Source organism: Schistocerca gregaria, chromosome X (assembly GCF_023897955.1).
Source record: "Schistocerca gregaria isolate iqSchGreg1 chromosome X, iqSchGreg1.2, whole genome shotgun sequence".
NCBI lineage: Eukaryota > Metazoa > Arthropoda > Insecta > Orthoptera > Acrididae > Schistocerca > Schistocerca gregaria.
The window spans coordinates 789,848,056-789,865,215 of record NC_064931.1 but is presented as its reverse complement, the minus strand read 5'-3'; the positions used below and the strand labels follow the sequence as shown (position 1 = coordinate 789,865,215).

The 17,160-nt window shown below is 41.2% G+C and overlaps 1 protein-coding gene across 1 annotated transcript in view; it reads right to left on the bottom strand.

Annotated features, from left to right (window-relative positions):
• The window catches only part of LOC126298321 (uncharacterized), an 897,137-nt gene extending 886,418 nt beyond the window's left edge, over positions 1–10,719 (bottom strand). The window contains exon 1 of the mRNA XM_049989619.1: positions 10,614–10,719. Within this exon, the coding sequence (XP_049845576.1) occupies positions 10,614–10,719 (106 nt within the window). The remainder of the gene's footprint in view (positions 1–10,613) is intronic.
• Between the last annotated feature and the right edge of the window lie 6,441 nt (positions 10,720–17,160).

Genomic DNA, 17,160 nt, shown 5'->3' with positions numbered 1-17,160 from the left:
TAAGATTTAAAAATTTGGCAGCATGTTTTAAATAGTCAGAAATGTAAAATTGTGCACTTCACAAAACGAATATATCCTGTGACTACAATATCAATGAATCGCAATTCTAACTGGCCAACTCAAATAAATACCGGGGTGTAACAGTTAGTAAGAATATGAAACGGAACGATCCAATAGACTCAGTCGTAGGTACAGCAAGTGGCACACTTTGGTTCATTGGTAGCATACTAGGGAAATACAAACAGTCTGCAAAGGAGACTGCTTACAAAAAATTTCGTGTAGCCAATATGAGGATACAGCTCGAGGGTGTGAGACCCGTACCAAATAGGATTAATAGGAGATACTGGACGTATAGTGAGAAGGTGTGCACGAAGGGTCTCATAACCCATGGGAGAGTGACACGGACATGCCGAAGAAACTGAACTGGCCGACACGTGAAGATAGATGCAAACAATGCCGCGAAAGTCTTCTTACGAAGTTTCAAGAAGCAGCTATAAACGGTGAAACTGGGAATTTGCTACAGTCCCTTACGTATCACTCCCGTTGTGATCCTGAGGGTACGTTAGACTAATTATAGCGCACACAGAGGCGTTTAAGCAATAATTCCTACCGCCACACATACGTGAATGGTATGGAAAGCGCCCCTACTAATTGATGCAATGCGGAGTAGCCTCTGCCATACATTTCACACTGGTTTGCAGAGTATGGATGCAGGCATAAATGTAAATGTAGATTTTGCAAACGATAAGCCCTAACTGAATGTTCTAATGTCCTCTTCTTCCCAGGGGGAAATCAATAAAGAATGTTAAAAACAGGAAAATTTTCTCTCCTAGCTAATCCTACTTGTGCCACCGTAACTAAGTTATGATTTTTTCACAAGGATTTTCCAAAAATTTGAATGATGCCTTTCTAAGATAGTCCTGACCGGTTCGTTTGTGATATTATTGAATCAGAAAACAAGTCGCTAGTTTTGATTGCTTCCCCATAGACAGGATATTGGTAAGTGAAAGTGTTCCGTAAATACTCATTTGAATGTCTGGCTTGAGAAAAGTGGTCTTTATTTTTTCATTAATTTCGGCAAATGTAATATTGGTCAAGTTGAATAAATAGCTAACAATATTTCATGTGACTCAGTAATGAGTGTGTCAAACGACATTGCCATGGAGGATGTTAGCTTTGCTGGTTATCGTTTTCATTGCAACCTAATTTTTTTTTCTGTTGACATCTTCGTTGCTGAATATTTATGGTTTCTTCCTCTTCCCTTAGTTCTTGACAATATATAAAAAAATAAACACTGCCATACCGTACAACACACTTGACAGAGTAAACGTCCAAAGAAATGAATATGCATGCAAATAATATGTCAACTTTTCTTAACCCTACAAATGGTATTTCCATCGTCAAACCATATAAAAAGGGGGTATCGTCCATTATAAAATATCGATAACGTCCCCATCTTTATAAGAAAATGATAAAGACGATGGAGGTGATACCATACGTTACGATTATTCTTAAATTTCTGAAAGAGCTAAAAGCAGAACTTGATCTAAAGAAGCAACAACCATCTTCGTGTCTCTTTCGTCAGTACATAATACCTTGTTACTGGCGATGCCCCATGCCGCATTCAGTGATGACGAAGACAATGACCGTGCCAACTGAAATCGCATAGGAAAAGCACGGACTTACTAATAAGGAAGGTGACAGAAAACTGGAACTCGACTCATCGTGGTTTCCTGTAGTACTTTTTGTTACCGAGCAAACAGCTCAGTAAGATTTTCCGTATACGTTTTATTGAAAGTAATGTAGTTCACTAGACTTCTCAGAGAACGGTGTGATACTCGGGGAAAAAGGACTAAATTTTAGAAGTTTTCAGTGTTTGAAATAAAGTAGAACGAACATTTCTCAGATTTTCTATTATGTGACCAGAAGAAATATGTTGGCTCTTCATTAAGAGACACTATATGTATAGTTTCAGCTACATAATAAGAAATTTTTACTTTATTAAAATTCGGATGTAAGTACCTGTAATGCAAAGTAACGTTTCTGAGTTGAGAATGGTAAGTAAACTTTAAATAAACAAGATGTATCATAATTATCCATTTATTACTTGTCAAATATAAATCTTCAATCAATAAACTATTGTGGTAACATCTTCGAAAACATTAAAATGGTCCTATAATCAGGAATCGGCCTGTAAATGCTTTAATGAGCAAGTGCGAGATAAACTCTAACAATAATATTTATGCTGACAATTGCTCGTAACGTTTTGAACTCTAGTCGATAACCAACAGAGATTTTCGGTGAAACAGAAGAAAAATAGCCACGTATCAGAATAAAAAAGTAAAACAATATACAGTTAGGAATCTGTGATCATATAAAGGTTTATTATACGATACGGAAAAGAGTACTTAAACGTGGCTTGCATAGTGTCTCGAGAGACAAAAAAGTAGTACTAAATATACAGATTAGTAGATCGTTTTGTTCGTGTTTCTCTTTATAATTAATGGAGGATAAGAAATAAACATATAAATGTACTTTTTTGAACGAAAGAAAATGAAGAAAAGATATATTTTTAAACTTTTGTTTGGAATCTCATAGTCGTTTGCAGAATAGTATAACTACATAGGACACTAATTCTTGTTCATCAATTATCCTCTCTGATGCCAATTTTTTTCAAATTTTTTGCTGATGTGTACCTCAAATGACACGAGGATTCTAGTAGGTTCCTACTAAGAGATCCCTGCCCAATGGACATAAAGATGTTTCTCTTTACAATTAATACAGTAAGCAGAGAGCTCCGTCGTTAGCCATAGAATAATTGCTGGAAACAATATCAAAATTGGCAAATTTGGATCACGTGAAAGACATTTAATTTTACGAGGTGAATTTGACAGTAATGTTTAGGATGTGAACAAAATAAGAATTGGTGACGCTATGAACCAAACTCCAGAAACACTAATTAAGGCTGTAACAATAAACAAATTGATGACCCTGAATGATTTGTTCTTTGTAACACTGGGATCAGCTTTTCATTTCCTTACTGATCATATTTCACAACATCTGAAACAGATTCCGGCTCTTAAGAGTATGTCATTGATTATCTGAAGCAATTCTGAAATAGATACGCCTTAAGCAAAGAAGGTGGAACCAAAGCTGCGTGTAACTGGTAAATTCATCTACATGCGTAAGTTAAGAGATCTTAAAATGCAAAGAATAAAACGAGTCACGTCTCTAATATGTGCGCTAAAACGTGTCATGCCATAAATGTAACACTGTGGTTTACGCTTTTGATGAAATTAGACTTGCTCTCTAACCAAATGGAGCTAATTTCGAATATCAACAGAGCATAGTACATATGAAATGTGAGTTAATGGTGATTCTACTTGCTGAAATACAGCAAAAAGTTAGTTTGGTACAATTCAGTATAAAATAAATTAGTGCGAGACGTGTGTATCGATATGGAGTGCCTACACATAAACGAGATGATGCGGGAAAGTATAAGTATCAGATTTCCTTTTTTAATATAGTAGGCGTAATGAATTTATAGGTTAACCCATTATGAATTCTTTGCAAATCGGAAGTAAGTGGCATAGTTATCTTTGTAGTGCGCTTTATGTTTCGTTGTCCATTACAAAACATGTATGTTATCACAAGTCGTACTTTCCTAACTGGAACATCTTTAAATAAGCGGATAACGTGATACGACGTTTCCATCAACTTTTTAATTTCATGGAAATTGGAATGATAACTTTCTTCATCATGCACAAATTTTACATACTGATATCACTGATCGACTTTTTTAAAGATGTTAACGACTTTATCAATGGACAAATGCGAAGAGCTGCAGCTATGTTGCGCGACTTTGATATTTTACAAGAGTTTCGTTTAAACTAGTGGTTTTCATGTTGCTTGGACATCGACCTTCAGAAATGAAAATAAAATGTACTTATAACTGCGCTTTCTTCTGCCTTTTAAAGTCAACCGCATAATTTACGTCGTCATCTGATGTGTAGTTTAATGCTCATAATATACCATTATATTGCTACTTTTAGTTTGTGTATGTATGTAGTGTGTATGTGTGTGTGTGTGTGTGTGTGTGTGTGTGTGTGTGTGTGTGTGCTTTAGTGGTGGAAAAGAAGCAGGTAAAAGACGGTAGGGAGTAACTACGTTCCATAAACGCAATAACAATCGCAGAACAATTCGTAACGTAATGTACACTGCCAACTCGAAACAATACAGAATATATATGTTACACATTTCTGCGACTACAGAAGAAGCAGACGCCAATAAAAATGGAAAAAGCGAATGTTTGATTTGTAACTACCTGAGAGAGTGGCGGGGTATTTGGCTGTGGCAGCAGCCGTCGCATACACATGAAGGAAGGTAGCGGGGATTCCCCACCACTGCTGACCTCACCATAAGCAGGAGACGGGCCAGGTCAGGAGTCTCCATATGAATGCCAGCTCCCTCACCCAGTATACTGCTAGGTCACCACATAAAGCAGACACAAGCTACCTATTCCTACCAAATACATCATTCATGGTTTCATAGCAAAATTTAACTTTACATAATGCTCAGAAAACACATACGATCCCTTAATGGAGACTGGTTTCGGTTTCCTACATTGCGGTGAACTTGGTTTATCACATTTTTTCGAATTTCCTTTGTAAAGGATTTGAAAAGAGCAATAAAAATGTTAAAAAGAATATTCTTAAACAGGTCTCGTAACCTACACATTTAAAAAGAAATGATCATTAATAAAAGCCTCTCGGGCTTCCTGACGTAGCTGGAAGCTAGTTAACATTTTATTAATTGGTATCACATTCATACAATAAAATACCATATTCGGAGAATAAACCGAAGTTTCAGGGGAAAGCATTAACACAACAGTAGGACCTTCTTGAGATTCAAAATGAACTTATTTTCCTATTCCTCATTTCTCAGTCTCCATACACACCGCTTCAGCAATAGATTATACACTAGCAATTACCTGTAGACTGCTATAACGTCTATAGCTAGCCAAATAATGCTACGAAAACATAACAAAGAGGACAGATTCAAAGACCCGTGATGTCGTGGTCATTAAAGATGAAATACTTCTTCAGTTAGAGAAGTGAAGGCATGCGGCCACGGTCTTTTCAGGGGAAGTCCGCCTCCGTAGCTCAGTGGTCAACGTGTCTGCCCGTTATGTGGAGGACTCGCGTTCGATTCCTGGTAGCGCTAGCAACCTCTCTTTCATGGGAGGAGAGAAACGCGGTGCATAATGAAGCCACTGGCAGAGGATGACACTGCAAGCAGTCCCAATTGGCCAGTCAGGTGAAGGAGGCGTAGCTTTGTTTTCATTTTCAGAAGAACCAGCTCCGTATTGGCCTCCAGTGATTTAGGTTCAAAAATGGCTCTGAGCACTATGGGACTTAACATATGAGGTCATGAGTCCCCTTGAACTTAGAACTACTTAAACCTGACTAACCTAAGGACGTCACACACAACCATGCCCGAGGCAGGATTCGAACCTGCAACCTTAGCGGTCGCGCAGTTCCAGACTGAAGCGCCTAGAATCGCTCGGCCACAACGGCAGGCAGTGATTTAGGGATTTAGAGCGAGAGAGCTCGACGTGGATTAGAATCTCGCTTTTCCCTAGTGTGGGTCTTTATTCTCCACACCATTTCGCTTAGTCTGCATGTAAGAAGCTTCAATCTGTAACTGTCGGTTCTCTTTGTGAACTGTTCTCTGTATTTGTGGGGTGAAACACGGAGCACCTCCATCTACTAGTCTTCATGCGTACAAAGAATTTGCTAGAAAACTCATTCCACGCTGGAAAATATATCTATCGCTGATGTGTAGTGGAACTTGTACTTGTGTCGATGTGACCTTTGCGTCTAGTAAGAAACGTTGGAATTCATAAGTGGTATCAGGAAATTCCTATCCTCTTCGACCTAATTATTCCACCTGACGTAGGGAATGGAATGTTTTACTTGGATTAGAAGATGCATAGAGATTCGTAATATAACGTACCTAGATGAAGTTAGTTTACAAAGTCTAGGAAACATAAGCATTGAATGAAATGAAAATAGAGTATTATAATCGAGCAAGCCCTCTTCATCAGCTAGAAAAAAAAAACCGACGAAGATCGTTACACTGCGATAGGAAGATGCACCTCACGACTATGAAAATGTGGGGGTCGGCCACAGTGAACACTCGTGTGGTAGCGTTGTTGATAGTTGAGTTGCACGCTTAATAAGAGTGCGTCGGCTACCAGGTATTCGTATTTTACAGTTTTGCTGAGCAGATGCTAAGCTCATCACAAAGCTCGCAAGACTCACCATTGCGCGCTGGGAAAGGTTCTTTAATGCTAGCACTAAGCTACGGCAGATTAGCTAATGGACAGAAAGCCACGGTAATTCCGAAACACGGAGAAACAAAGGGCACTTGACTAAAAGCAGCCATACTGCATTGAAATCACCGAAACAGTTGAGAAGAGCAATGCATATCAGAAGAATAAGAAGAAGGGAATACCGTACCCGGCTTTTATTTACAGCCGGCCACGGTGGTCTCGCGGTTCTAGGCGCGCAGTCCTGAACCGTGCGACTGCTACGGTCGCAGGTTCGAATCCTGCCTCGGGCATGGATGTGTGTGATGTCCTTAGGTTAGTTAGGTTTAAGTAGTTCTAAGTTCTAGGGGACTGATGACCACAGCAGTTGAGTCCCATAGTGCTCAGAGCCATTTGAACCACTTTTTATTTACAAAATAGTTTCCAGTATTGTGAAACACATCTTTTACACCCTTTTATCAGGTTCTCTACAGGAATGCAAGGACGGATCGTTTTCTTATACGTTTCCTGGCTGATACGAATTCGTAGACTGAGGAGCGCTTTGGGTTTAACTGTACCACTTGGTTGTTTATCAAATGCTTCCTACACGCCACCCACAGTGATCTTTACGAGTCTCAGTACAAACATAAATTTCCGCTATCTATGGATAATGAAGGACATGTATGTTTTGTACATAGTCTAATCTCTGCGATGAGTGACTTCCGTTACACGATCATTGTGTGTACAGCTCTAACTGAAAGTAATGGGCAGCTCATCCGATGAATATACTGACTGTTTATTCCCTGAAATGAGGAAGATATGATTATGGTTCGATTTCTATGACATACACGCAATGATTCGTAAATAATACGGATAAAAATCTTACAGAGGGCGTATTCCCGTCTTTCCATAAACACTGATCGGTTAATACAGAGATAATCCGTCTTTCATGGAAACTATACGTTAAACGCAAAATAGGGAAACCAACCACCGTCAGAAGCGCAACTGTCAATAACATCCTTGTTGTCAATGACATTAAAACTTCTGAAGCAGCACATGATCGCTTTATACATCAGCCCGCTATTAGATCTTTCCTCTCCACTAACAAAGATTTTGTTGCTCTATAATTGGAGAATAACGTCACCTTCGCTGCAATATAATCCATGAATTACCTGTTAACAGTATATGCATCGGCTTATAATCATTTTTGCTGCAATATAGAAGGATAGACGACTGTGGTATTTCGAGATACTACGAAACAGACTTAACAAAAGCACGCTATAGAGATAAAAATTAAGTGGCACAGGAAGTGTATTTGAGAGGATCAATCACTATAGCTATATATGTGGAGGACATACGTTAACTGTCTGCTTGCTGAGATTACGAACAGGGAGGAAACATATGTTGTGTTTATTCTTCGAGCAGCAGGTCAAGAAGCGACACAGCTGGGAGCACATTATTGGTACAGCGCCAACTTTAAAGCTGACGCTCATCTCGAAATGTAGGTGCCATCCAACAGAAACAACACACTTAGACTCAACAGCAGACACTGCGTAATAGTGAAGGAACAGATTTCAGCAAGCAGACCGATATTTATGGTCTTTCGGTGGAAAAACGTGTGGGGCGGTGATTTGTTGACATAATATAAGAATTATTTCACCAAGGAATAGTTAAGAATAACTGAATATGCTCCTCTTCGTTATCCTGAAGACGATGAAATATGACGAGTTTTGTTCTAGGGATTTAAGATAAATTCCTCAATCATCGCAAATCACGTGTGAACGTAACAGAAAAAAATGAAGTGTTTCGGAGGGCGTAAAGACTATAGAATTTGACTTCCCCAGCTGTGAGAGATCCTTACAAAATCGTATTTGTGATAAGCTGACTTCGCTCTGGAAGCATCGGTAAGCTGAATCATTCCGCCACTTCCATGACGTGATATTAATGGTAGGAGCCATTAACTTACACATATTTTGAGCGGGGTACAGGCCGGGTGTACCTGCAAGTAAGCGTTGTCTGGTAGCTTCCTCGAAATTCAAAACTGAAGCATACACCAGCAAACAGTTGAATTTATTATTTTTGGAAGTCTCTGAACAGACGTCGTAGGGGCCGCGTTTTCATGCAAGATCTACACGGGCTCAGCTTGAATGTTTCATTAGGAGGTGAAACGCTTGTGCACACACGTTTGCTCATTATCGGGTACATTGTTTTCAGGAAATGAGATGCGTCCGCTGTGGCTTTTGGCCGAATCGATGCAGAGCACTGTTCTGTACAAACGTGCAGATGACTGTGAAAAAATGAAAGTCGTACAGCATTCCTACAATCAATAAACTTTAATTAAAAACAATTGCATTAAAACTGTAATGGCGCCATTTCAAATGGTTTATGCAACATTCTAGAAATTTTCTACTGCAGTTATGGCACATGGTACACTATAAAGAGATTGAGTAGATTACATGTGGCGATTTAAACCACAGCGTTTGAGTACACGCGCTTAAATTCGAAATACAGCAGTATTATCTTGGTCGAACGCAAATCATTCCAACTGATTATCCTCTGTTAATTTTGTATAAGACTGATGTATCGTATTTGCATTTATATTATTTTCGTTTCAAATTGTATGTGACCTCGGCTGGGAGAGACTCTTTCTGAAATGTTCTATCTACAACCGAACCACAAATTTGTGGTGACACCCCAGTCACTGAGTTAATGCGCAGCTTAAGGTACGATTAGTTACCATAATGCACTGTTTAAGTTCCTTGTATCTAAATATTGCTAATATCATACGGAAGTATTACAACATTTCGCTGTTTATAAACAGAAAAAAATACTTTTCACCTCGTTGATGAGTAGAGTGATGGATAGAGTTCAAACAACGTTGTATACATGGTTACCGTTTAAAAATCAGCAGTCGTGGTCCTTGGATTTTTACACGCTTCGATGTACATTTATATAAAATTCGTAACTACAGTCATTACTGCACTACAGATTTATTGTTCCTAACATTCTGTGGTATCCGCGACGTAGGGACGGCAACTGCGGCCAACTTCACAAGTCAGCGGATACTGGAGTAGGTCAGCAGCCCTCTCGTTATTCGAGGGAGACTGATCACTCTGCCATCTCCGATACACCACTGATTTTACAACATAGGAAGTGCATAAAGACCAAATGCTTGATGTGGAAGTCCAAAGCAGCATTATGGCCGTCAGAGTTTCTCTACTGGTTATTTATAACGTACTGGACACCTATGTCAACTAAAGGAATGGGGCAGAGTACCAGACTAAATGTTCGTAATAGAAGAGCGCTTCCTCATTTCGGTATCCAGAGCTGGAGATTTCCACTGTGTCATAACGACGAGACACTGAAAACGCACAGAGATAATAGCTGGCTTAAAGATGATATCTTAAGATTCACATGTTGTGTTTGAATAAGAAGTTCGGTGACATCAGTCGAAAATCTGTTATATTTCAAGAACGTGTTAGAAGCTGGCAGAAGTCCAAATTTGTGAGGTAGCGTTACACGGCGTGCATCTCAAGGGGGGAAAAGTCATACGTCCAGCGTCACCTACGGAAGACTATCGACTGCTGCAATAGTTTACCGAAAATTTTAAAAAAAGGCGAAGTATTTCTAGCTTATTCGAAATAAAGACCTTCATTCGTTAATGGGAGGTGTGACTACTAAATTACTGCTGTTATCGGGGTTAAATGTGTAGATGGACGTATTTACTGCGCTGTGGTACTTTGGTCCAAGACGAGAAGAAAGAGAATATTGTTGAAGTATTTAGACACTTCTACTAAAGTAAAACTTGTTCTTTTTTAGGATCTCACAATCGTTGACCTTTACTAACAAATAAAAATAGTGTGACGAATTTTTTCAAGCTTTTTAGCTTAAAGATGAAGAATACACAACAGCTTACCGACAATTTAAATCGGCCGACGATCCAACACAAAATTCGTCACATTAACTCGGGCCCGTACTGAACAATTTCCGAAAGGACTGCGATACACGCGTTCACGCACGAGGTACTGCAGCCAACATGCAGAATCCGCTGCGGCAGAGAGCCTCCGGGCGGAAATAACTACTCTCGCGCAAGTGGTAATTATGAAACACTCGCGCCGTCACTGCGCCACTAAATAAGCTGGCGCACTATTTTAAGAGGCGCAGGTGCGGAGCGGAGCACTCGTATCGCCTGTTCGCGGTTCGCGCCGTTTGCCACGGCACGGTGGTGAAAAATTAAAAATAAAAGTAAAAGGATAGAGGGTGGCGGGGGGCGAGAGGCTAAGGCGGCAGTGCGTGTGCAGACCTGCGTTGAGGTGCAGCTCTGGCGACACGGACAGGGGGTAGGCGAGCAGCTGCAGCGCGTCCAGCTGTTCGGAGAGCCGTGCGGGCCGCAGCCGGCGGTGCGCCATGCAGACTGCCGGCCGCCGCGCCGCACAGCTGCGCTCGGCGCCCGCGCGCACGCGCAAGCGCACGCACCTGCACGCGCGCTGCCGCCGCCGCCGCCCCCACCGCCTCCACCGCCGCCGCCCCCACCGCCTCCGCCACTGTCGCCGCCACCGCCACCGCCGCCGCCGCAGCATCGATACCCACGCCTATCCGCGACCACGGCGCCCGCGGCTCTCGCTGCGATGAATAGCGGCTCACACACCCGCGGACAGCCACCATCTTTGATACCGCACACTGTCTCTCCCGCTTACAACTAGCTTTACGTAGTATTCAATGCGCCCCATTCTCCGATGTCATTACACCGCACAAAACGCAAGACACGGAAATACAAATATAAGAATAAGCGGCACTTATGTAGCGTAGCGCACCTGTAGATGACTACAATCTTTGACTGGCCAGCTGCAGAGATCGCACGAATGAAGAAGCTGGGACCTCTGCTTTTCCTGATCTATATAAATGACTTGGGTGACAATCTGAGCAGTTCTCTTAGGTTGTTCGCAGAATATGCTGTAATTTACCGTCTAGTAAGGTCATCCGAAGACAAGTATCAGTTGCAAAGCGATTTAGAAAACATTGCTGTATGGTGTGGCAGGTGGCAGTTGACGCTAAATAACAAAAAGTGTGAGGTGATCTGCATGAGTTCCAAAAGAAATCCGTTGGAATTCGATAACTCGATAAATACTACAATTCTCGAGGCTGTCAATTCAACTAAGTACCTGGGTGTTAAAATTACGAACAACTCCATTTGGAAAGACCACATAGATAATATTGTGGGGAAGGCGAGCCAAAGGTTGTGTTTCATTGGCAGGACACTTAGAAGATGCAACAAGTCCACTAAAGAGACAGCTTACACTACACTCGTTCGTCCTCTGTTAGAATATTGCTGCGCGGTGTGGGATCCTTACCAGGTGGGATTGACGGAGGTCATCGAAAGGCTGCAAAAAAGGACAGCTCGTTTTGTATTATCTCGTAATAGGGGAGAGAGTATGGCAGATATGATACGCGAGTTGGCATGGAAGTCATTAGAGCAAAGACGTTTTTCGTCGCGGCAAGATCTATTTACGAAATTTCTCTTCCGAATGCGAAAATATATTGTTGAGCCCAACCTACATAGGTAGGAATGATCATCAAAATAAAATAAGAGAAATCAGAGCTCGAACGGAAAGGTTTAGGTGTTCGTTTTTCCCGCGCGCTGTTCGGGAGTGGAATGGTTCCAAATGGTTCAAATGGCTCTGAGCACTATGGGACTTAACAGCTATGGTCATCAGTCCCGTAGAACTTAGAACTACTTAAACCTAACTAACCTAAGGACATTACACAACACCCAGTCATCACGAGGCAGAGAAAATCCCTGACCCCGCCGAGAATCGAACCCGGGAAACCGGGCGTGGGAAGCGAGAACGCTACCGCAAGACCACGAGCAGCGGACAGTGGAATTGTTGAGAGATAGTATGATTGTGGTTCGATGAACCTTCTGCCAAGCACTTAAATGTGAACTGCAGAGTAATCATGTAGATGTAGATGGGAGGAACATTGTCATTGAGCCTCTAGATTTTGGGATTTCACTTCATAAGGTGTGTGCACGGCTGTATGAAAAAAAAGACCTATGGGAAAAATTACAAATATGTAGAAATTACTTATTGGATTAAGAGATCGCTGAGATAAAGTCGAAAGTTACTTTAACCATTCGGATTAGAGCTGGCTTCGATGACAGAGACAACTGAACTGACGGAAGTGGATGAAGAGATATCTCATCGCTTGAATTAAACTTATGGAATCTACAATTTTTTATTTATTTATTTATTTATTTATGGATTTATTTTAACTGGAAAGATTAGGGCCTTCAGGCCCTCTCTTACACCTAACCAGGGATACTCAGATTGAACGAATGTCAGTTTGTACAGAGCATTATGGACATAACACGTGTTACACAGTATTAATGTTAAAGAAAAAATTAGAGATTATAAAAGTAGTATAAGGGTAATTATAACAATAAAAATAATTATAGCAATCAATAATAATAATAATAATAATAATGACTATGTATATGAATGTAAACATATTTTTCTTTTATGAATGTCAGTCCTATTGCTAATTAGGAATTTTCTCGTTATGTTCTTGCAGCTTATGAGTTATTCACATCGAGCAGAGACATAAGACGATAGAATGGGACGAAAGAGATATAGAAGAGATAGCTAGGTTAGAGGAAGAGAAATAGAATGGTAAAAATTCGAAGCTATGATGGAGAGGAGAAAGAAAGAGATGAGAGGGGCACAACAATGGTGGCTATACCGTCCCTAATATGTAAGTTTTGAGTTCCCTCTTGAATGTTGAGTGGTTCTGGATAAAAAGCAGATCACAGGGGAGCGCGTTCCATAGTCGTATGGCTGAGATGGAGAATGACACGGAGAAAGATTTTTGTGTTATGTGAAGGTACAGCCAAGATGCTGGACGTATCCGATCTGGTATTGCGGTTGTGGAATGATGTTAGGTCTTTAATGTGAGAAGATAAGTATTGGGGCCACCAGTGATTAAGAAATCGTTGAAGTAAGCACACTGTGTGGAGATAGCGTACCTTATGTGGGCGTATCCAACCTAGCTGGGAGTATGAAGGACTGATATGATTATACAACCGTATATTGCACACGTATCTAACGCAAGCATTCATCACTAGCTCGAGGCCTCTCGAATTTTCACTATTTGTGCCGTGTTGTACTAGATCACAGTAGTAAAGACTAGTGTTTGGACTAATTTTTGTTTAACATGGGTTGGAAATATTTTTCTAAATCTTTGGATTGCATGTAGGGAGGAGGGCGATTTCCGGCAAGCTGTGGCTATTTGTTCTTCCCCGTTTAGTTGTTCATCCAAAATTATTCCAAGGCCTTTTACTGTTTTTTGGTATGGTAGTTGCGTACCATTGAGGAGTATTTGAGGGACTGTTTCGCGAAAGTACCGGCTGATTAACTTTGGGTGAGATGTAAGAATGACCTGGGATTTCTTGGGGTTTAGTTTCGGACCTGAGTTCTGTGCCCATCGAGAAACAGAGCAAAGATCTGCGTTCAACTCGTTACTGCGTCAGCAATGTTCTTGGGGCTTGCACTTATGTACAGTTGGATGACTGTTTGCAGTAATGGTCCATCTGTGTGTTTTTGATGACTTTACGAAGTCTGTTTTATACAAGGTGTTCGGATATTCCAGTTACAAACTTCTAGGAATTGTAGAGGAGAGTGAGTAGAAAATATTTTCAACTGGAACCCATGACCAGAAACGTACCGTTTCCGTGCTACAACCATTCTAACACATATTGGTGACACGTCCACTTTTACAAGTAACTGATTAGGCGTGACCCATTGCATCACTTGTTTTACAATTGCGCTCATTTATAGCCAAAGAAATTGCTCGTGTACTCGTTGACGGGTTCTATTCAAGGTAATGCAGTACGGCATTTTCCAATTCGGATTCGCGGCGCCTGCTTGGAGCACCTCAGGTACGCCTGCTGACGGTGAAGGTACACTTTCTCAAAGCCATTGCGTAATTGTGGTGAGAAGGGTATGCGATGGAGTCGAGCATTGTAGTGAACGGTATTGATAAAGGCTACGAGCAACTCTTCCATTACTGTGAGCTTCGTCATTCAGAAGGATTACGTCGATGTATTATGCGAACCTGTACTCAGCCATTGTGCCCTTACACTCACACATACGTGAGAGAGGCTCATCCAGTTCAGAGAGGTAGGATAGACGTCAAATGACATCAGTCGATCCGACGAAAGTACCCCCCGCCATGACTACTCTCTTGCATACCCACCTTGTAAAGATGTCTTCAAATGACTGTAGCACGGAAACGGTAGTTTCCGAACTTCGGTTCCTACTCAAAATATTATGTATTCACTCCCCTCTAGAAGTTTGTAACGGGCTTTCTGAACACCCTGCATTTGCATTTCCTCAGGAAACGTCATTCATATTTAAAGGCTAATGGCTTGTCGCTGCTGCCACTCTCTTCTGCCAGTGGCTGTTCCTTTCAGTTCTATGTAAATGTTAAGCGCTGTCAGTCGTGGTCGGCACTTGGCTGGGTGACCATCCAGGACTCCATGCTCTGTTGCCCTTTTTCGGGGTGCACTCAGCCTCCCGATGCCAATTGAGGAGCTTCCAGACCGAATAGTAGCGGCTTCGGTCCAGAATACCATCATAACGACCGGGAGAGCGGTGTGCTGACCCCACGCCCCTCCAATCCGCATCCTCCCCTGAGGATGACACTGCGGTCGGGTGGTCCCGGTAGACCACTCGTGGCCTGAAGACGGAGTGCTTTAATAGCCTGCTTCCATCGTTTACTTCCCTCGATAATTCTAGGTTGCTTTCCTTTTCCGTCCAGCTGGTTCTTGCCGTTTTCCACCACATTCACATTTCAGCAGCTTCAAGTCCATTGCTTTCCATCTTTCACTTCCATAAAACAGTCTATTCCATACAAATGAATTTGCAAAGCATTTTCTCACTTCTGTATTCATACGTTTGCTCGTTAAAACGTTTTTCTTAGTTACGAAAGCCGGGTTTACCAGTGCAATCCTTCTCTTCACTCCCATTAAGCATTTATTGAACTCACTGGTTATACGACAGCGGTAACAAAATTGTTTCACTTGATCAATTCCGAATTCATCAATTTTTATATTGCTTTTAATTTCTCTTACGGTTTTCTGTACTAAAATTATTTTTCTTTTCTTTTCGTTCAATTTCAATTCCCATACTTTGAAAGTATCTGATACAACTTGCAGCAATCTCTTAACTTCTTACTCGCAGTATGCAACTCTCGCGGTGTTATCAGCAAATGTAATACATTGTATCTTTTCACAATTTGCTGTTATATCCTTTGTCTTCTTCTTCATTATCTGAACAACTTCCTGAATGAAAATATTAAGTAAAGTAAATATGGAGTGGAGGACATACTTGTCTAACTCCTTTTGTAATCCTGGTTTCTTCCTCTACCTAATCCATGTTTGTTTTTGTGCTTTTGTTTTGATACAGTGAATTAATAATTTTTCTGTCCTTCTAGTTAAGTCCTATCTTTTACATTTTTCTGAAGGGTAGCCCACAGTTTACGTTGCCAAAAATGCCGGCCGCGGTGGTCTCGCGGTTCTAGGCGCTCAGTCCGGAACCGCGCGACTGCTACGGTCGCAGGTTCGAATCCTGCCTCGGCCATGGATGTGTGTGATGTCCTTAGGTTAGTTAGGTTTAAGTAGTTCTAAGTCTAGGGGACTGATGACCACAGATGTTAAGTCCCATAGTGCTCAGAGCCATTTGAACGTTGTCGAAAGCTTTTTTTCTAAATCAATGAAGGTACGATAAGTTCTTCTATGCGGACCTATATTTCTTTCCTATATCATGCGAAAGACCAAATTTGCTTCTGTTGTTCCTCTACCTCTTCTAAATCTACGTTTGTCTTCTACAGAACAGTTAGCAACTTTACCTTTTATCCTCCTTCTAACAAGACTAAAGAGTATTTCGAAGGCATGTGATACCATTGATAGTGTTCATCACTTGGTGCAGTCAGTTGCCATCCCTATTTTAGGTACGGTAAAGGTGCCGCAATGTGTGATACCTTCTGGCATGATTCCTCTGTCGTATCTGTCATTTATTGCTTTGAATAACTGGTTTTTCATGCAGTTAGCGAAATTTTTCAGGAATTCTGCAGGAATATCATTAACACCGGCTGCTTTAAATTTTTTGAGAAGCGAACGGGTATGTTCAGATTCGTGTCTCATGAATGGACAACCTTGAACTTTTCCGTAACACTCATCGATATTTTATGGTTCAAATGGCTCTGAGCACTAAGGGACTGAACTTCTGAGGTCATAAGTCCCCTAGAACTTAAAACTACTCTAACATAATCAACCTAAGGACATAATACACATCCATGCCCGAGGCAGGATTCGAACCTGCGACTGTAGCGGTCGTGCGATTCCAGACTGTAGCGCCTAGAACCGCTCGGCCACCCTTACCGGCTCATCGATGTTTTAAATTAGATTATTTCCATTAATGAACTCCTTACCGTCGCACAGTGCTTCTACGTATTCTTTCTTACGACGAATATCTCATCACTGTCAGGAATATTCTTTTTTTGCTTGCAATAATTACTACAGATTTCGTCCTAAATTTGTAATCAAGAGCTCTGATTTTATAACATATTGGTCCTGTGTCCCCCTTTCTCTGATGTTCTTCCACTTTCTGACCAATGTTTTTGGTCCATTACTGTTTTTCTTCTCTGCATTGGCAGGGGATGACACGACGGTCGGTCGGGTCTGGTCGTCCGTCTAGGACCAGCACGTGGAACTTTATCTTACCTTTTTACATTTTCATTGCTTCGCCTTTGAATCCTTCTAGTTTGCATTTCCTTTTGATAGATGTCTTGTTTAT